Here is a 22,446-nt window from a genome sequence, read left to right as displayed (position 1 = left end):
GTATCGCAAACAGGAACTGCAAACAGCTAATTCGGCATAAATGAATCAACTAACCATGAAGTTCAGTTTACTCGTCACATCAAGTCGCATTATTAGGGTTTTGAATTCAGTGTTTTTGGAATTTGAACCATAATGGAGAATAAAAGTCAGGATATTTCTGTCTGTGCTGCTTCCATATTCATCTGTCTCATTTTACTTTGTCTCTTTCTAGTCCCATAACTTTACATTATAATCAGTGGAGTACTCCTTTAATCTTGAAAAACTGAACTGAAAAACTGAACTGGAAACTGAAAAAACTAAATCCACTATTTACTCCTGTTTGTTTAGCATTTGTTTAAAACTACAATGCCCTGCTTTAAAAAAATCTATTTGTTATCTGTTTTTATAGATTTATGTTTTTGGTAGAAATGAATGGGTTTGGGTTTTGGTGCCAAAGAAAGAAAACCGACAAGAGATGGAGTAACACATGGTTGGTTTTGGTCTTTTCATGTGATTCTTTGACAATATGAAAAATAGCTATATTTTTAATAACTATATTATTAAAAATTAACCAGTATCTGTTTTTTCATGGTTTCCTAATACTGACATGAAATGCAACTCAAATATTTTACTATAATCCCCAAAATGACAATAAATGAGATATGGTAGATAGAAACAGACTCTGACAGATGAGTGATTTTGTTTTGTATTCTAGTCAGGTTGTCCAGTGATTCAAGAGGCAGTCATACATTTCTGAGTAAATCTGTCTATTTTTCTAACCTGGTTGATGGTTTTCTCCATCTGAACCAGGCCCAGGTTGGGCAGGGTGGTCTTGATGAAGTCCACGATGGACTCCAGGCTATCGTGCTGCAGGATCAGAGGCTTGTGGCTCCCCAGCAGGCTCAAGGCTACCTTGAAGATGACCTCTGACCCCTGCAGGAACAACATATCTGACAGACAAAAAAGAGGAGTCGAAGATTATAGAGGAGGAAAAACAAATAAAACAGAGAGATAGTAGGTTAGAAAAGGCCCTGGTGTGACATCTGTTAAAATTATGTAATGTAAAATGAATTAATGACAGGTGCTCACAGCAGAGCATACTGTGTTGACCGATGACTTAAAAGGTTTTCCAATGATAGATGCTTTGACATCAACAAAAGGTTTAAGCAAATATAAATATAGGCCAGGGTGGATTTGGAGAGTCAGAGAAGGTGTGTGTATTTGTTTGTACTTTGAATGCATCAGGGTGGGGCAGCATTGCATGAGATCATACAACAGATTAAGGACTAAGGATTGAGGTGTGGAGTATGATACCAAAGAATACACAGTGCTATGATGATGACCTTTTACACAAACACACATATGTGCACACACCCACACACACACACCAACACCCACCCACCCACCCCCCTTCCAGCCAAGCATAGCCCACGATCACGCTACAGTGTACTGTTGGCTAACCCATCAAAGGCCTCTTATGTGTGTTGGTGTGTGTGTGTGTGTGTGTGTGTGTGTGTGTGTGTGTNGGAGGTATTAGCAAATCAGAGGAAAACTAGAAACTTAAGAAAACACATGAGGGAATGCTGAACACTGAGCCCAGTGTGATTATTAGTTATCCAATTTATTTGTTCCAGGCTTCAGCCAATGCCCCCACCCACCCACCAACCCACCCACCCGCACACGCACATGCACACGCACACGCACACGCACACGCACACCCCATGGTGTTATGCTCAGATGAGCATGAGGAGCCGGTGAGTCTGGTTCAGTGACTGAGCACCATGTAAGAAATTAGGCATGAAAACAACAGTAAGGAGGGAATGAGGGAGAGAAAAGCAAAGACATGAAAAACGGACATATACCAAGTGGGTGTGATGTGATAAAAGATCAACTCCAGAGGAAAACAATAGTCTGTAACTGACTAACAAAGACTTTATCGCAACTGTGTCTGCATCTACATGACTCACTATTAAAGCCCTTAGAACAAAATAACTGAAAAGTTTTGATTGTCATCATAAAATTTTCGTTTATACATGAACAAAACACAATTCCACTCCTATCTTCTTTGCCCAACTGCCAGATTTACTAGATTCCTTGTATATACTTTACTTTCTGTTTTGTCCCGTTTTGCCAAGTGTTGAATCATAGTTTCCTCATTTTCATGGTGTTCTACCACCCCCCCCACCCTGGGTTCAATATCTAATTAGAAAAGTTAACCAGGGGGTGAGGGGGTGGGGATAAAATAAACATCTCTGTGGACGCACCATCATCCTGCTTGTTTGCTTAATCTACACTGCCGAGCATTTCTTAGGAAGAAGAAACAGTGTGGTGACCAAGTAGAGTGGGAGTATGTTCCGTGAGTGCGCATACATAGACAGTCCTCATAGCTTACCAAAGACTCTGGCCACGAAGCCGAGGGGGAAGTGTGAGGCAAAGGCGGTGAGGAACCAGGGGGTGGCGTATAAGCTGGGTCCGATCTCCTGCTGCTCTAGATGGCTGTAAAGATCCCTGTGGTAGTCATGGAGCAGCCGTGACAACTGGTACATCTGAATCTGACATCAACACACCACAGTTAGACTTACTGGTCTGACTGGAAGCATGTGGTTGAGTGTACATATGTGAAGCTTGTGATTTTATGGTTTTGAACATGGTTTCAAGGTTAAATTTGTTGTACAATTAAAGCATAGCTACAGAGCCTACGCTCAAAAATGCAACTATACAGTATGTCACTGCTATGGCGGCCACCACGACACCATATGGAGACGGCAAGAACCATGAATGTTCTGCTTCTGTTTTCCTCTACAAGTTTCTGATGCTGGTGCAGGCTGAAGTCAACATCAAGAATGTTTAAGAAAAACTCAGATATCCACTCTTTTTCATTAACACACATCTAGTGAAGCCATTTCCCCACTGCAAATCTTCTACTGAGTTCCTCAAAAGGTTCCTGTTGCACAGGGAGAGTTGCTGTGATGGAAACGCATCTTATCACAGGAGGTAAAAGAACAATTGTACAGCAATAATCTCCTTTTCAGTATACAATCTTCCCACCGTCACTCTTTATCACAAAGCGAATGAAGGAATGTAAAAACAATAACCGTGGAGTATATAATTCAAGCACAATATGGCCTGATCATGTACAGTACATCAGTAGTTCTATCAAAGAGTGAAATAGACACTCAACTAAAAATCAAAACCCCTGCAAAAGGTCCCGTTAAAACCTCACATCAGGTATAAATCCAGCTAAATTCTCATGTAAACAGGCATCGGTAACCACGTCTCAACTCCACCAATGATGCGGCACCCTTTAAATTGGTTGCTTTGTTTTGTACATGAAGCTGTAAACTGATCACTGTGATTCTGAAAACAGAAAGGAGGAACTAAGATGCATCACATATCACATAGATCATGTGAGATAAATATACTGATTGATGAATGGACCTCTCTTTGATGTAATTTAAGTATGATAATAGACAGTGACATATTTAATCATTTTGTACTATGTAAGTGGCACAAATAGGCTGTTTGTGTGTTTGTGTGGGCATTTTACCTGCAGGATAATCATGTCAGGCCTGTACTGTTTACGAAGCCCGACGTCATACATCAGAAATTTGAGCATGTTGAAGGCATCCTCTTCCCCCATGTGTAACAGCAGGACTCCCGCAATGAAGGACAGGCCCTGGCAGTAGCCCACCTACAATAACAACAATCAAAAACTTGATGTCTACACACACAGGGAAGAAGAAAAAAGCTTAAGACTAAAAGACAGTTGACAGTTTAGTCCCAAAAGAGAGGGAGAGAAGGACACCTCAAAATAAAGTGACACAAGGAAGAAAGCATGAATGAATTAAATGATACCTCAGGGTCCAGCAGTGAGTAGGCTTTCAATAAGTTATACAGAGACAGCTGTCCTGCCCCCAGCTGGGCTTGGAAATATGGATGGGTGGGAAAAGTGCGACCTGGGACAGAAGAAAAGAGAGAGATATTATCTACATTGCAAAACATCTGCACTGTTTATATTTATTATGAAACACTAGGCTAGACATCTTTTTGATGTCTGATATCAACCTGATATCCATCTAAAAGCACAATATCACAGTTTTAATACATTTGATTTACATGATTTTGTCTGACACTCTCCTGGAAAGAATCTGAGAGAACTACAATAAAAAACCAACGCCTGTGGGTGTGTGCACGTGTCTGAGCAAAGTATAAACTCTGCTGAACTTTGTCTTAGGCGGCTAGTCTTCACACTATGCTGTTGATGTTAAAAGAAAAGGAGCTTGGTGCATGAGCATGTGGCAACCCATTCCAAGTCATGCTTACAAACATGTTCATGAAAACACACACACATGAATGAGGCTTTACGCAAAGTTCACACCCTCCTTAAGAAGCTTAACATGTAACTGCAGATGCGACATGTACGTTTCAAAAGTGACAACATAATGAGGACCTGGGATGTGTAAAAGCACATTCTTAACGTAGACAGGCTGGTAATAGGCAGATGTGTGTGTTTTGGGACTGAGGTTCTTGACTTACAGTGTGTGACAGTGAGGCTTTGGAGAAGACAATGGCGGCCATGTGAGCGCGTATATGTGGAATGTGCTGTGGGGGCTTTATGTTTGTGAACATAATGCCACAACTCCCTCCCCTGCCTGAAGCAAAGTGTGTGTGTGTACATTTGCTCTGTGTTTTGAATGTAAGGTGTGGGAGTGCTAAACTTAACAACCCTAAATTATAAACCCCCTGCCTCTTGCCTAACTTATGTTAATTCACTTAAAGTCTGCATGTTTGTATTTTTTTTTGTTTTGTTTTTTTACATGAAGCATATGGCCTAAAGCAGCAATGCGTCTTCTACCTGAAAAACACTGTGGTGCATCAGTATCATAAACACTGTACGCTTTTATCCTACAGCACATGACACCTTTAGCTTGGGCCATGTCAGCACACCATCGCTGCGCAGTGAATAACATAATAAGCAGATGAAACCCACAAGGTCAACAGCAAAACACATAAGTTTAAGTGCTAGAGGGAGGGATGTGTGGGTGGATGTGTGTATGTATGTGGGTGTTATATGGGTGGAGTGTAGGAACAGAGTCTGTGTGTGTGTGTGTGTGTGTGTGTGTGTGTGTGTGTGTGTGTGTGTGTGTGTGTGTGTGTGTGTGTGTGTGTGTGTGTGTGTGTGTGTGTGGAGGGGGTTTTGGGTAGAAGGTGTTGGGAACATTTGAGGGTGAAAGTGTTAAAATGAGGTTTAAACACTGTAAAGTACTATGTACAGGGTTTTTGCAATGCTAACCAAATACTTAATACCTCATATGATGCAATTTTATATCTTTTTCACTGTGTAATTAGTCAAAGAATGATGGTAAACACACACGGAAGAGAGGAAAATTAGTGTGTTTGTGTATAGGGTTTAAAAACCTTTGTTTCATCTTCATCCCATAAAGCAAAATAGCTTCAAATTAAAGCATTGGAAACATAAATAATTTCTCTTTCTGTGTGTGTGTGTGTTACCAAGGTCGATGAGGATGGCATGTTGTTGCGAGGTGAGCTGTTTCAGCAGCTCTTTGTATGGAGTGTGATTGGCAGGAGGTCGGGAGGGGATCGTCTGCCTGAGTAGGTACTGTTCAGAAAGAAACTTCCAGATCTCGCCTCGATGCTGTCTCGGGACACCTGGACGACAGAGGTAGAGGAGGTGGGGTTGGGCGGGGTGGGATAGTGCAAAGGTGGTACAACATGTTAAATTGCTGTGCCAGACAGCTGTGCAGGCGCAGACCTTGTCAGACACTACTCTCTACCATGTTACTCATCAATGTACATACCCGTGTTATGAAAATCCTAAGGTGATGTAACATTATAACTTCAAAATGTGGCGAATCTCAGGAATCTGAGGAGGCTACTCAGAGGAGCCTTACCTCAACTGTAAAAATACCTGACATCACCCCAGTAATTAGTTTGACTGCGTGGCAGACAGATATGAGGGGTGGAAGTAACAAAAATTCATTGAAGTAATGAACATGCATGTGAACTGAAAAGTCGAGCAGTAAAAATGGATGTGAAATGAAAAATGGAGTGATAAATTATCAAGTGATTTGACTCATTTAAAAACAATTTGATTAAAAAAGTCATGATATGATGAAAACAAAGCCATGAATCAACACTTTAACTGTCTTACATTCATTATTCATCACTCACAACACAAAATTGCCTCTTATCGTTTCAGGAAAGTGGCCTCAAGGGTGGGACTAACAAAAAGAAAAAAAAAAAAGAAAAAAAAAAGGGTTGAAAATTCTTACAAATTAATAATGGAAGTGGTGAAATGTATGTGAATTGAAAAATAGAGTGTTAAATTGTCAAATGATTTGATAAACTTGACTGACATTCTAATTAAAATGTCACTTGATAATTTATCATTCCATTATTCTATTACTTCCACCCCCCACTGACAGACAGCTGTTTGAAATGTGTCTTAATGGTGAGGGGATACTATGTTCTACACTATTTTGCCTTGAGCACGTAGATTCATTCTTGAACTTGGGGATACAATTCTATGGCAAATATCCTAAATGCAATGCCAAGTAAGCAGAGTTTGTGTTTACGATATATACCACAAATATTTTCCCTGATTACAAAGATTCAGGATTTTGATTTATGCATTGTTTTAATCCCATGGACTCTGACATCTGGTGCACCACACAATTACTGACTGGTGCACTTCTCAGATTACAAGTGGTGGGATAGAGCAGTGTTACTTTTTTGTTAGCTCAAATTAAATTCAATTTATTTCAGTAATTTGAGGCCGAATTTAAGCACAGAAACAGATGTTTCTAACCTTTAAGTTTCACTGAGAGCAATGCTCTCTACTTCAGAACACCCTGTTCACACTCATTTATGCACATTCACACCTGGAATCCGCCCAGTACAACCACAGTCTGATGTGTTTGTGTCACTGAGCAGCTTCACAACAGAAGTTGGAGGTTGATGCGAAAGTTCTACGTTTTGGGAAATGCACTTATTTGCTTTCTGGTGGAGAGTGAGATGTCAAAATTAATACTTATTCTCATGTCTATATAATTATGAAGCTACAGCCTGTAGCCGGTTAGCTTAGCTTTGCACAAAGGCTGGAAATGGGGAAACAGCTATGACTGTCCGCCAAATAGTCGACTAATCTATGCATCAGTCAAGAAGACCACGAGTTGACTCCCATTTTGTGTGTCAAGTCAACATTTTTTTCCCCTAAACAGAGCTAAGCTAGCTATTCTTTCATTTCCAGTCTTTGTGCTAAGCTAAGTTAACCAGCAGCTGCAATAGCCTGTAACCTTATATTTAAGACAGACCTCAGAGCAGTATTCATCTTCTCATCTATCTCTCCACCAGAAAGCAGATGAGCCTATTTCCCAAAATATCAAACTATTCCTTTAAGAGCACCTTAGATGTTGTAATGACAGAAAGGGCATGTAAAACAGGCCATAAAAGTAAAATGAATTAGAATATGAATCAACTTGGTCATACTTCTATCAGCACTGGGCCTTTAAAAGAACATCAAACCATCAAACACTGAACATGTAAAGCTCACAGGAGGAGGATGTCTTAACATGAGACCTGGCAGCTTTACTCCTACCCTCCTCCTATAAGATGGTGTGGCCAGAATCTTCTACTCTGCTACTTCTCTAAGTTGTAACACTGTTATTCACTGGCCAGTATCATTTCTGTGTGTTCTACTCTCCTGTTATGTTTCGAGGCCGAGGGCAGAGGAGGTAACCTTCCTGTCCTTTGTGCAGAACATGCTGATACCAGAAAATGGACAGAACAGAAAGCCCTGACAATGAGAGATGGACACTGGGGGTAAAGTTGTCGAAGGAAAATATCCACTTCGCTGTGACCCCAAACACTGGATTCATGCTCTCTCTTGTTGCCATATTTCAGAAAACAGCTCAGGCCGAGGCCGATGATAAGGAGATAAGTTACAATACATATTTTCAGTTTTGGAGCTTTATACATTATGCGCTGGTCAATATTTGCAAATACCTGGTGATTTTGAAAAAGAACAAACATTTCCAAGACCCACTGATATATGCGTTTGTGGAGCCAAATATTTACCTTGTGCAACAGCAGCATGTATGGTCTCTTTGTCAAATTTGATCTTTGCTCTCCCGGGAGTTCCCAGCATCTTCTCCCACACCAAAGTGACCTCCTTCAGACATGGAGTGATTTCCTCGTAGTCCAGCTTCAAACGCTTGTTCTGCAGGTCGCTCTCTGAGGCTACAAATATAGAAACAGATAATACAAGTCAATAATATGACACTCCCAGCTTACTTTGTCTTGGTCCTCTGATGTGTATATGTGTTAGCTACAGGCCTTTGGCAGGGCTGCTGCAGCTGCACCATTGCTATATTGTGGGAACACCTGGCCATGCACTAGGCCCTGTACATGTTTGTTAGTCTTTCGGTTTGGTTTCACACTTAAAACATGCGTCTCACATCAGCTGTTGCACTGAGGCACTTTCATACATTACTAATAGTGACTTCCACACACTCTTGTGTTGCGGCAAACTAACTGGTCATAACAATAAAAACAGTGCTGAGGAGAAAATGTGACCGTGACTGTGACTGCAGGTATTCAATAATCAAATCTGCTAAGGTCAGAGGAAGGAATTTATACAGTTTTACCAAACAAAATGCACTTTTTGACAAAAGTAAAAAAAAAGATAACAATGTTTATAATTTGGGAAATTTTGGAGGCAAACAGCTCAAACAGACAACTGGTAATGTGGGAGAGATAACTGCAGTATATTTGGCTATTTGGGGGCAGCAAAAAAAGTTGTTAAGACAGAAATTACATATCATCACCTTTTAAGCTAACATGTCAAACTTTTCTGGCCACAATTGTGTTTCACTCTTCTTTTAGCTCTGGTTTTGGTCTCTACTAACTCCTGGGAGAAATATCGGTCGTTAGCTTCAGCTCTGCATCCGTCTGACCCTCCACAACATCCTGTGGCTGGAATTCACAGCTTGAATACTGTGTGTCTAGTAATATGACATCTTTAATAGATCCAATCACACTGTAATTTAACATACTAGCAACATATAGACAAAGATTAAATAAAGGGATGTCAGAGAGACCCTTTGGACATCTTGTTTTTATTATTATTGATAATTGTGACATTAAATCTCAAATTGCACGTGGGGAACCCTGGCTCTGGACTTTCAGATGAACAGAGCTCACAAACTAAACACAAAAACACAAACACACACAAACCATAAATTCCGTTACAACATTCTGACACCAGTGATCAAAGAAGGTGAGGGCACACCCAGCACCCCTCAGCTGTTCCTCTCTTTATGACAACACCCTTCCTCTCTCCCTCCTCTAATCTCTTCACCCATAGACCATATCTTCTTCTCTTTCTCGTTTTCTGCCAGCACTCAACTCATTCTTTCTCAGTCAATCCCACATTTGTCTCATCCGTCAACCACACTCTCCCTCCTCCTTTTCTCCCTCCTTCCCCTGGTGGATGTCCCCACCCTTTCCGCTCATGTGTGGTGTACACCCAGAGAACAGCTGCAACTTGGCAGGGCTGGACAGAGTAATATCATCACTACAGGACAGGACGGAGACAGGAGGCCACTTCCAGTTCGAACCTGTACTAATACCTTCCAGGAAACAGGGTAAATTCAGTGCATAGCCAACAGGGGGAATTTCCCAACACAATGCATGTATAACAGATCCAAGAAAAATGTGCAAAAAGTGAACAGGAGCAATTATAGCATTGCAGCTTTAATGAACAAACTGAGAATGTACATATTCAATGCCTTGCACAAGTAGGGTGCTTTGCACGAAACAACTCCAGAATAAACACATTTTAAAAAAACTTGGCACAAGATAAATTGAGAAGATCTCAAGAGGTCTGAATGCTTCTTATGAAGTGCTATAAATCATGGCCTCAGCAATCAAAGTTAGAAAAGTAGCGGGAGTGACCTGGAGGGCGTATCCTGGATAATAAAGGAAGAAAACTTGGATGGAGCAGACAGCTGACACACCCAGAGTAAGAATAGATGCTGGTGGAGAGGCTGTGGCTCTGCTCTCTGTCTTATCAGCTGTCTGGAGCAGGCAGAGTCTAGTCTATCACTTGCTGATTGGCTCAGGCCTCCATTGGTCCAGCTAGTGCTCAATCTCTCCGCTCTACACTCTCTCTAAATGCCTCCCTCCCTCCATTTCTCTCCCTTTCTGCTGCCGGACCACCCCGCCCATGATTAACACACAACGGGACAGGATACCCCACCCCAAAGCTGACAAAGATACACACGCACACTGATGAAGGCGGACACACACACTTTTACAGTTGACCCATAAACCAGGGAATAGTGAGATAGATAAACTGATAGAACGGAGGACACAGAGTTGAGCTCCACCCAGACAAATAACGAATAGAAAGATGGAGCGCACCCAATGGGAGGAATAAAACACAAATAAACTATAAATGTTCAAGAAAGCCGCCACATGCCAGAGATGTGAATATACGAGTACAGCAACTGTGTGTCCCTGTCTTTCTTCTTTTACTTCCCTGCGGAGTAGACATCATTTCTATCTGTGTGATGGGTAAAGTGTTACATGTGTGTCAATTCAGGGTTTGCATACAGTGCAGGTAGTTAGGGGTGTGACGTGTTAGTTAGGTATGTGTTGATACGTGCCAACTGGGTCAGGAAAGAGGTGGTGGACACACCCTTTGATATACCAACCAGAAAAACACGCACATACAGGCACAACTACATATTATATAACCTGTTCATTTGTGGTGGGTCTTAATATTCAAAGACAGAAAAACAGGTGTGCACTTGATGACCTGTGTGTGTGTACACATCTGGAAAGGTATGCTGCCAGAAATGGGTTAAAGAAAGACTTGATTGTATTGCTATTTATCTTTTAGAAACGCCAAATCATGATGTTATTATTATAGTAACAGTGTTACTAAGTGCTGCTGGCGGCTGTTCTTGTTATCATGCAAATAGTCAACAAGCCAACTTTGCAAGAACTGGCAGCAGTATAATGTTCACAATAATATCAATGATGATGGCTATTATAGTATGTTTTACCTTATAAACTCATAATTTTAGAGTACAGTAATATTTGAAGTGGGTCCGTATTATGTTGCATTTACATTTTAGGCAGACATTCAAATCTTTTAGTTCACTTTGAAAGAACACATGCCATGTTAATAATAAGTTTAATAATAATGTGACATTACATTGTTCCTTGTAGTGAAGCTTATTTTCATTTATATTCTCTGTTATATTGGAGGATGCGTGCAACAACATAGTAAGAGCTAAAAAGAACTCTATGGAGGCTCCTAGTGTTTATGTGTGTTTCAAAACCCTTCATACATGCAACTCACCCTGTAGTTTCTGGTTCTCCCTCTCCATCCTCTGCAGCAGAATTTGCTGCAGGATGGCCTTCCTCCACAGCTCCCTCAGCTCCTCTTTGCTCCTTTTTGTCCTCTCCTCAGGCACCACCCTCATGGATGAGTCTCCACTTCCTCCAACTCCCACCTGGCCCACGCACACTCGACCCCCCTCTAGACAGGGATCCCCCCGCTCTGAGAGACACATGAGATTATATTAAATTAGGCTGCGTCAGATTATGCTACATTAGGTGTTCACTGCAGCAGCAAATGAGAGGATGCAGGAATAACAACAGATAATAAGACTGTGATTAACAATACTGCTTCTAACTCAGAGTATTATGAAAAAACATAACTTTGTAAGCAGATTGTGTGAAACAGCAGAATTTGTTAGGAAAAAATAAAATATCTGATGTGAAACCAACAGTATTCTCATTTTCTAGACTCACAGGGTGTGAAAGATGTTTGTTTTTATTGCACAGCTGAAAATATATAAAAAAATGACTGACTCAAAGTAAAAAAACAATTAAAATACATTTTTTCAATGAACCAAAATGACAAATCCTCACATTTATGAGGCTATAAACACCAATTGTATCAAGTTTTATTTAATACTACATGTGACTAAGTGAAGAGTTTTAAAACAGTTATCCATTCATTTCTGTCAACTAATTTATTAAGGGATGTTTCAGCACCCCACAGGTTTTTGTTTGGATTCCAACCCACAGTTTTGTGGTTTTGTGGTATGCGTCTTAACACACCGATTCCTGGCACCATGGCCAGGGTGGAAAAGGAAGAAGAAGAAGAAAAAAAAGAGAGGGTTATGGGGAAGGAAGGGACTGTGTTTCTGTGCATTGTTTGGATTCTTTAATCTGCATTTCACTGAAGTTTTAATTCATTTATAGGTAGGAACAAAGTCAAGTGAGAAATGGGAAAAATGCAGAACCCAATGTCAGCAGGTTCAGATCCGAACACAGAATTCATCAGCTGGGTTAAAGATGGAGAGAGGCTGCCTGACCTCCTTTCTCTCTCTCTGTCATCCCTCGGACACTCATGCAAAATAGAAAAGAAAAATGCTAAACATAGATATATTTGACACAGTTGGGTGCAACGCACACACAGGAAAAAAAAAAGTGTTTGTGTGACTCCACCCCAAAGTACAGGGTGGATCCCAAACCTCAAAATACCCTGTGTTGTTTAGAAAAAGGACATAACAACTATCCAGATAGCACTTGCTTCTCTTTCAGTTTGTAGGAACATCATGATTGAGGTTAAACAACACACACACACACACACACACACACACACACACACACACACACACACACACACACACACACACACACACACACACACACACACACACACACACCTCTTAACTTTTTGCAAAGGTATGTAAATTTGATGCTTATCTTTCCAAAGACTCTTCTGGTGAAAATAAAAAATACCTTAGATAAGTCTTGCACTAGATACTGTATATCAACACATTACACACAAACATGATGACAATTGAGTTCTTTGTGCCAGATGAGGTTAACATTAATGTACGCCTTTGTGTCTGTGTCAGAGAGACTTTCCGAAGCGTGCTGAAACCAGCAGTGTCATTATACAAACATACAGCTCTTGAGTTATAAGAGACGTGAAGACAAACCAAACACATGCTTAACACAGACACACACCCAGAAAAGATTAACTTACTTAACAGAGTCATGTATTTGTTAGACAAACACAGACTGCTACACTGCTTCAACAGAACATGGTGGAAAGAGTTAGCTTCTAGGTGTGAAAAATGAATGCATGCATGCACACACTTGAGCACATACACACACTATCTTATCCTGCAGTCCTTGTGGGGACTCTCCACTGAGAGCATAAATTCCCGAGCCCCTTATCCTAATCTAACCTTAACCTGCTACAGTACTGCATATGCTTAATGTAAACACTAAAGCCATGTTTTAACGTCAAAATAACCACACACACGCACACACACCCTCTTGTTCAAAGTGGCACAATCCACTCCCTGAGCAAACACTCCAGCTTGGCCAGAACCAAGTCACAGCACACACACAACATGCAAAGTGGGTCAACAGGGCTGGCGCTTTCCTCTGGCGCTGTCTGTGTGTGGACTGTCAACATGACCTTGAGACACCACCACCCCCCCAAACACACACACACACACACACATGCACACACACGCACACGAAAACACAAACACAAACACACACACACACACACACACACACACACACACACACAAACTTGACACACCCATGACCTCATGCATGTAAGCACACACATAAATACACACCCAACTCCAAACCCAACTTAGCACCGCATTCAGTCAGCACGAAGCCGATCTGACCTGCTTAAAGCATTGTTTTTCCTTTAGTTCATGGCAGTTGACTGTCAAAATAAACTTCAGGTGTGGATTTCACTGCTGACAAGGGGAGAGGTTTTACCTGCTGCTTACCTGTTTCACTTGAAGAGGAAACAATACACAATGATAAAAGGTCTAAACCTAACTAATCCTTTATCAAAAGCTTATTGAGTGGGAAGGTGGATAAAAAGGTCACATTAGTCCCACATTCCTGCTGCATTTATTACAGTCAAACACAGAGGGGTGTGTACAGGAGGGAACACAGTAATGGGAATGCCCTACAGTGTAATATAATCATTACTCCTGCAAAAAAAAAAAAAAAAAAAAAAAAACCTTTGTGAAGCCTGTTGAGACTGCATCAGAGAGGTGTTGAACTGTATGGAAATGTGTATGGCTGCAGTGTGTTGGTAAAGCCAGAATTTTAGGTTTTGGCACCTCTCAGTGGTAGCATAAAAAACACACAGTGGCAGACAGCAGTGCATGACTTTCCACACAAAGTTACTAGTAGGAACTGCTAAACCTCTTTTCTAATGAAGTTTTCTTGTATTTGGCATATTCTGCCATGACTGTGGGAATTTTTCAAGAGCTTAATTTCACTCATTTGTATAGCTGTAATCTGTTATTTCACTCATTCCTCTGGATAAAAAAAAATCACAATTGCAATGGCAGCTACAGAAGTCAGTGCCATTAGGCTGAATAAAAGTGAAGGATATGACACAGATCCAAGCAACACTGGCATCGCAAGACTTGTACCAAAACAGCCATCCCTATTGTTTTTGACGTGGAAAGTGCCCCTGTTTATTTTTCAGATTCAATACCAGTTGACACTTTATCTCACTTGGCATATCTTTGCTACTGTACCTTCACTTTTGTACTCAGGTGACAGTACCTGAAATAGAAATAACATACAAAAATCCTTGGTAATATATCAAGCTATTATGTTCTATGTGTATTATGATTCATTTGTTTGTTCCACACTGTGAAACATTCAAATGGACAAAGACCATGAAATTACATGCATCATATGATGAGGTGTTTTTGAACATCAGGTAGTTCAGACGCACAAAAGTTGCCTGAAAGTTTCTGCTTGATTACGTCTGTCAAGCAAAAATCAAAAATAACAGACTACTTTTTTTTTTTTACTGTGTTTGCTCTTCATACAGGCATTACAGTGCAACCAACCCAACTATATCAACTGTCAACACTTCTTCTGTCACACACACACACACACACACACACAACATATAATCATCAAAATGCGGGATTTGAGGACATGCAAGCACAAGCTTGATTCCCACCTCTGCACAGGCAGACGGGGATCATGTGATTGATATTTCAAAGTTATCTGTGGTTAAAACATGATTTCACTGTAGGCAAGACACAGCTTTCTACTTGTACCCTTCACACTGCTACAATATTTGACAGGACTGCCAATCTGCAGGCAGACGTGCTTTGATTGTGTTTACATTAAAGCTTTTCATCAAGTCTGTTTCATTTCATGACAGTCTTCATTGTCAAACATTAGCCCTATAGACAAAAATCAACTGATAACATGACACAGAGCAATGTAAGCTCAATTAGAAATGCAAAATTCAAAGCTCCAAAACAAGAAAAAGCTGCCACAGCCATGTGGCCGTCAATCTTTAGTCTTAAGTTTAGACGCTGTAAGGGCTACACTGTAAGGGCTACTAGCTATGTTGAGAACTTCATTCCAATTCTTTTATTGGAATTTAAATCGCCATTCAAACCATAGTTTTTGAATACTTTGACAAGGTGCTTTTAAAGACCAGAAAAGAATATGACTCGGGTGATTTCTATCTTGAGATTTCAAAGGTAAATTAGCAGTGGATACTGTACTGGTCCTCAGAGCAGTCAGTTCTGGATGTTTGGTTGACATATATTAGTTTAAAAAAATCCCACAGCACTCTGCATTATAAACCATAACTACTTGAATAGACATGAAAAACAACATGTAACCATCACGTTGTCATGGTTTGCTATGGCAGACACCTTTTGTTAGTTTTGTTTGGACTTTTTGCACTTCCTGTTTTATTTTGTAATTGGTTTCCTTGTGTGTCAGTGTTTTTGCTTTCTGTCTTGGTCCTGTGTCTGTGTGGTGATTGTCTGCCCCGCCCTAATGTGTTTCACCTGTGTTCAATCACCCTTGCCCCCCTTGTGTATATAGTCTTTGTGCTCCCCTTTGTCTGGGTCGGTTTGTCACTGTTGTCTCTGGGTTTGTCCTTAGCCTGTTCACGTCTGTTGATTTCTGGATCTTCCAAAAGTTGTTCAAGTCTGGTTTGTCTTCAGTCTGTTCATGTTACCTGTTGTCATCCCCTGTGGTTCCCTGTGAGTGTTAGTTTAATAAACCTGTCTACACCGTATCCCATGTGTTGGCTGCATTTGGGTCCAGCCCTTACCCCTCAAACCCTGACAAACCCTTACAGCTGTGACACACGTTAAATGGAAGAGTGACACTAAGTGGAAAGGCTTTCTCACTGCACCACTGTCAACACGTGGGGACTTAATGTGGCCGTTTTTAATAATAGCACAGGTGATGAAGCAGTGTCTTGCTCATGTTCATTTATTTTGGAAGCCTATAAAGCATACAGTACATGTACGCATATGAGTACACATTTGTTTACACAGGTGTCCTGACCTGGAACTGTCTTCTTCCTTAGAAGAAGACATGTTGAACTTTGCAACTGGGGCATGAAGAGTAATCCTAGTGTTTTGCTTGTCAAAGCTCTTATGTACACACAGACACACTTACAATCATCAAGTACACAAAGCTGGTATTTTTGTTATTTTGGCAAGTAAGATAGACAACTAAGAGATGTCATACTGTTTTGTAATAGTAAGCAAAATATGTGCATAACTCAGTCAAAAGAAATTATATCACAGAATTTTCACTGTCTCAAATGCCCTTAAATGCCCTTTCCTGTGCAGTACACTTTGTTTTAAGCTTTGGAGTGAGAAGTCCGCCTTTTTGTTCCAGATGTCAGCCTGGATAATGTTAAAAATGGTGTGCATTAGAACAAAGGAAATGCTAAAAAGACATGTTACATTCCTCTTTTCCGCATGTAAGTAACTGTGTCATATTTACATACACATTTCGGTTAGTGTAGTAACACACATCCTCGATGTGGCCCCACTATACATATGGACAAATGTTTTCTTACTTTTTTTAAATTTTTTTTGGCCTTTTTTATGCCTTTATTTGATAGTACAGTAGAGAGACAGGAAATGGGGAGGCAGAGAGAGGGGGAATGACATGCAGCAAAGGCCGTCCGATGCAGGGCTCGCCCCGGGGCCAACTGCAACGAGGACTGTAGCCTCTACACATGGGGCGCCTGCTTAGACCACTACGCCACACGACGCCCCGTTATCTGACTTTTTATTGTCTGAAAAAGTGCTGCACATATTTAGTAAATCAATAATCTTTCTCTCCCATGTGCTCTGGGTCTTTGTTCGTGTTGATGTATTTAAAGGCTTTATACGCAACATTCAGAAAACCCTTAATGACACTGGTGGAACTCCAGTATCCTGTTGCTCGCGTGCATGCTCACACTTTGTAAGTTGGTGCAAGTCAGAATCCTGGGCATCAACCGAAACAGTGATGTGACATACACAAGACTGAACATGATTAACTGGCATCATGTTGATAGATGAGGTAACTGAAGTTACACTTTCATTTTAGTTTGACAATAAACTCTATTTGAGACTATAGACTTGACTCTCCAGCGCTGCTACAGAGCTAAAACAGAGTGTGAAGATAGGCTATGCTAGACTAAGATTAATAATGTACAATGCTTTACATTCTTACAAAAATAGTAAAATACCTGGTGAGGACTCAATCATCAGTTTTAATCCAAGAAAAAAAGTTGCTTTTATAGGAAATACAATTTTCTTTGTGACTGACCAACTCAGCAGACCCTTGACCAACACCGAGTGGGAATCCATTCCAGCAAACTGGACAGGTGAGGCATATTAAAGCCTGAACTTTCTTTGGGACTGATAATGACAGACATTGTCGAAGTCAGTGTCTTACTACAAGGGCCACTGCCTGGCCTCATGGGGAACCCTGTATAAAGAAAAATAAATTTGGTTACCATTGGTGTCTGTGTTCTTCTGAGGTGTAGCGACCCGTAGGAAGATCTGCTGCCTCCATGAGTGGCGGTGACTGCGCAGAGGGCTTTCTCCAACCCCACATGCTGCACTTGGTGTAGAGAGAGCCGCTACATCACTGAAAACACAAACAAGCACACACAGAGAAGGTTACATGTACCCTGTTAAACATGCAATAGGTCATACTATACTGTTTACACATATACACACGCCTATACACGTGTATATATCAAATAATAGAGACATGAAATCAGTGAAAGGAATCTATGAGAAAGAAACACAAATTATTATTATTATGCTTTACACACAAACGTGGCATGATTGTTTGGTGTACATGTGTATGTACCTGCTCTTTGGCTCAGGACAATCAATCTCTTGGACAGGAGCCAGAAATTGAAATTTCAGAAAATTAGGGACAGAGGAGGAGGAGTGGAGACGAGCACGCAGACCACCCAGAGGACTGAGATGGAGTGATGGAGGTGACAAAAGGAGGCAAAACAGAAATGAAAAGAGAAACTTAGGCCCCCATCCACACAGACACATTTTGCTTGGGAGAAATGCTTTTGAACTCCTTTTATGTCAACAGAAGGATGTGACTCCTAGCGCTCATGCAGACTATGACGTGGTGGTGTTTTTGTGTTGCAGAGCACTAAGATGAGAGATACTGCATGGGCTGAACAGTGAACCAGTGCAGGATTCTCACCTTCTTTTATTGAGCCGGGCTCCAGAAGAAGGGGAGGAAGGATGATGAGGGAGCAGAGGAGAGGGGGATGAAGGGCAGGGAGGAACAGGAGGAAGGGCGGAGTCGGTTGGGGCAAGTCTGAGAATCAGTGCAAATATAAAGAAGGAAGGAAAAGAAAAGGTGCAAAGAAAGTCAAAGACACTGAAAAAAAGCATGTAAACAGAAAAAAAGTAAAGCGAAAAAGCACAGAAATGGAAGAAAATAGTTTTTTGAAGGCAGCGCTTGGAGATAGAGGGTGAAAAGCTATTCTCAAGAATTTTGGTTGACTATCAAGATTTTAAAAAATGAAGCATCACTTCTCTGACATGAGCTCAACCACTTAATGCATTAAGATGGCTGTATACTCCTATACATAGTTCTTTATAACTCCTATTTATTTTCCTCTACTTATACAGTAAATGTGCATATGACACATGTATTCCACAACCCATGAGACTAATTCCTGGTCATTTCCATTTATAAAACATTGAGTCTGCAAGTGCAGTTCCATACACATCACTGACAGACCACATACTTACACAGAAATACATACAGTAAAATTTAAATTAATGCTATAAATAGCAAATAAGTTTTCATTTCACTTTCCCTCTCACACTTCCTTCCTCTAAACCCTAACCCTTATTTACCGCTTTCCTTCTTTCTTTTGCTTTCATCTCTCCCTTACAAGACCATGCTCTTTCTCCACATGATCAATATGGGAAAACTTTCAGATTGCAACACATCAATCATTTAGCTCCGGAAATACCTGCGTCCAATACTTTCATGTACTATATTTCAAATCCGACAATACTGAATAACTGGCCACATTCTCACATTCTACTGTCCAGCAACATTTAGTCCTCCACCATTACTTTGTTTGTATTGTTGCCAACGCACACTATCAATACAACCATACACAAACACTTCCCTTACTTGCTCTGGTGTGGCGTGTCAGTGCTGACGGAGTAGTGCCGCACGAGCTTGGGCTTGTTAGCAGCAGTGGGGTCCTGTGGAGTGTGAATCAGCGTGTGCACCGGTGAGTACTCAAGTCCTGAGGAGGGAGTGGGAGGGTGGCTGAAGGTGCTGGCCCGTCGACGGAAGCCCTGTGGCTGCACATCACCAGGTAAAGAGGAGGAGGAGGGGGACAGGGGTAGAGAGGTGTCAAGGCGCTTCAGGTCTCCTGTTGAGTTGTGGCACCTGAAAAAAATGACACAGGAAGAGAGTTAGAAGAAATAAATGGTATGATATTGTATATACAAGCCTAATGCAATCCCGCACAAAAAAAGCTCAACAGATACAATATACACTACCTAGACTTGTAAGTCTGTTTTTGGTGACAAGAAAAACACCTAAAAAGCATGTATGGAAAAAACAACTTTTTGTTTTTCAATCAATTCTATCAATTTTTCCATCTGGCCACAACTTCCATAATAAACCCCCAAATTGGAGGCTTTCAACATAATCCTCACTATCCCCAGCTCCCACATTCATGAACAATTTTGCTAGAGTAATAGTTTAAGACTGTGAAATTATAGTTGGGTTTACGGGAGTTTGTCTGGCAGTTTGCCTAGCAGCTACCCACCACCTGATCCAACTCGGATAGTGAGCAGTTGACAGCTCTGTTGGCAGGTGTCAGGACATCAAAGCTCCAATCTTTGCCTTCCACCCAGATTGCAATGCACTAGACGACTACACCTAAGCTCACAGGTGTTGTTGTGGTATTGCAGCAGACCCTGATTATTATGTCAAGCTGAGCCTGACCAGGCTTATGACTACAGGCCTGATGACAAGGCCCCTGACTTATATAAGGGTCACAAAAATCATGAAAACCAAGATAAACAAGAAGAACTGCTCTGACAACAGTGACTGCTGTGACCCGAGATATGAGTCAGTGTGTGGGCATGTGTGTTTAGGTGTGTTTACCTGAGTGGGCTGGTGGGTCGTAGCTGAGAGGAGGCAGACAAGGGGTCATCTAAGCAGGGCTGGTCCTGACTGCTGTTGACAGTACAGATGGAAGAACTGCTGTCACTTCCTTCACTGTTGTCCCTCTGAGCTCTGGCCTTGCTGCTCCCCTGCCAAGAACACACCCGCAAAGCTTATGAGTGTAGCTTTTACATGCAAACAAACACTGCAAACCAGGACCCCTCTTTAGGGACTCTTATTTGGTAAAACACCATTTCTGTGGACAAAATGTAATGGTTCATAATCTCTGAAAACAAAAACTACCATCTCTACTTGCATGTAGATTTTAAAGTAATGATAGCATTCCCTTATACACAAGTGCATACTTGTGCATAAATGCACACAAAACAAAACATGTGTTGTTACCTTCCAGATGCCCTCCAGGGACTCAGTGAGAGAGCGCTTGGCTCGACTCTTGAACTGCTCAAGTCGCTGGCGGCTGCTACTCTGCTGCTGCGCCTCCACAGGGGCCGGACCTGCCTCCTCACACACCTATATATACATGGAGAGAGGATATAACACAGAGAGACAGACAGAGAAGGCACAAAAGTGACTGAGTGAGAGGGAGGATCACATAGTCTGACAGTTACTTGTATGCGTGTGTAAATGGAAGATATAAAAATATCTTTTTCCAGACGTCTTTCCTGGGTGACTTATTCTGTCATGGAATTGTTGACAGTTTTGAGGAAATATAGGACATATTTGGAATAGAAACAGGAAATGAATATTACAAAGCAGAGACAGAGCTGTTAGATTGTGGATGCACATTATATAGGTGCAAAAGTTACCTGTTTGCCATCTCCAGGTAATGTGTGCTGATGACTCTTCTGTCTCTCCTCATAGAGATTCCTCAGTGAGGCCATTACCAACTCATTCTCTTCTTGATCGCTCTTAGGACGAGCCCTCTGGAACACACAAACACAAATACATTCTTTAAATTAATTCATATTTATTCAACTCTGGCAAATATAAGCGATGTGAGGAACAGCTATTATAAAAAAAAAAAAACGTACAAATCAGAAGCTTTTTGACTGTAAAATACAATTACATTACATTGCCTGACTGTCATGGAAACGTCATGCTGTTATAGCGCAGGTCGCTAAGATAAAGAGAGATAATCTCCAAGGTCAGGAGACACATAAACTGCTGTGCTAACAGAGACATCTTACACATTACACACTGCTGCAGTGTTGCAGTTCAGCTGTATCACCAGCAGATGTCAGCTGAGTCATAGTGGGTTTGTGGATACTCATCTCTTCTTCTTTTACCACTTCTAATAAGTTTGCTTTTGACATCACTAGATCCAAAGACATTATTGATTTCCAACAGTTAAATAGAAGCACTAAATCAATCAGTTGCACTGGTGTTTCTGGAAAAGACACAATAACATTAAGTGAGCTAAAGAGAGAAAAAAACAACTGAGATAAAGAGGTGTCAGATTTATTTAAGTCATGTGTAAAGCAGGATGAATGCGTCACTGTAAACCCCCACATGAAAATCTTGTGATTCTACAGTGATTCAGTCATGCTGAACGTACAAAACTGCAGACTGACTGGTTTCTTATCTTGCTGCAGTCACCTCAAAGGGAGCTCTAGGAATTCACACATTGCTCTTTAGGTGCACAGACAGAACAGACACATTACCATAGTGTTTTCAAAGACTGATGCTTGCTCCTGATTGTCCAGAGTGGCCAAGTGTCTCTGAAGCTCCAGTTTGGTTTTAGATGGGTGTAGACCTGAAAATGATGCAAATACAGTTTTAAAATACATTAAAAGGCAAAGCTAGGTTCACCTCATATTTGTTTTACATAATAACAGATGCATGTTTGTATCGTCCTAGTGTCCTGGTATCTTGGTCACATTATTCAGTCGCATAGTATCTAGTATA

At 41.0% G+C, this 22,446-nt stretch overlaps 1 protein-coding gene across 2 annotated transcripts in view; it reads right to left on the bottom strand.

Annotated features, from left to right (window-relative positions):
• Window positions 1-22,446, bottom strand: part of tbc1d1 (TBC1 domain family member 1) — a 48,394-nt gene that overhangs the window by 4,218 nt on the left and 21,730 nt on the right. For both annotated transcript variants that reach the window (XM_022758513.1, XM_022758514.1), the window contains exons 6-18: window positions 22,203-22,294; window positions 21,348-21,464; window positions 20,926-21,051; window positions 20,521-20,669; window positions 19,531-19,794; window positions 17,861-17,994; window positions 11,369-11,569; window positions 8,077-8,238; window positions 5,491-5,649; window positions 3,835-3,935; window positions 3,527-3,670; window positions 2,372-2,531; window positions 760-929 (exon numbers count right to left, since the gene is read on the bottom strand). In XM_022758513.1, the coding sequence (XP_022614234.1) occupies window positions 760-929; window positions 2,372-2,531; window positions 3,527-3,670; window positions 3,835-3,935; window positions 5,491-5,649; window positions 8,077-8,238; window positions 11,369-11,569; window positions 17,861-17,994; window positions 19,531-19,794; window positions 20,521-20,669; window positions 20,926-21,051; window positions 21,348-21,464; window positions 22,203-22,294 (1,979 nt within the window). The remainder of the gene's footprint in view (window positions 1-759; window positions 930-2,371; window positions 2,532-3,526; window positions 3,671-3,834; window positions 3,936-5,490; window positions 5,650-8,076; window positions 8,239-11,368; window positions 11,570-17,860; window positions 17,995-19,530; window positions 19,795-20,520; window positions 20,670-20,925; window positions 21,052-21,347; window positions 21,465-22,202; window positions 22,295-22,446) is intronic.

The sequence above is a fragment of the Seriola dumerili genome, unplaced genomic scaffold, assembly GCF_002260705.1.
Source record: "Seriola dumerili isolate Sdu_G_001 unplaced genomic scaffold, Sdu_1.0 BDQW01000301.1, whole genome shotgun sequence".
NCBI classification, from domain to species: Eukaryota; Metazoa; Chordata; class Actinopteri; order Carangiformes; family Carangidae; genus Seriola; species Seriola dumerili.
Note: the sequence above shows the minus strand (reverse complement) of the source record. Positions and strands in the feature narration are given on the sequence as shown.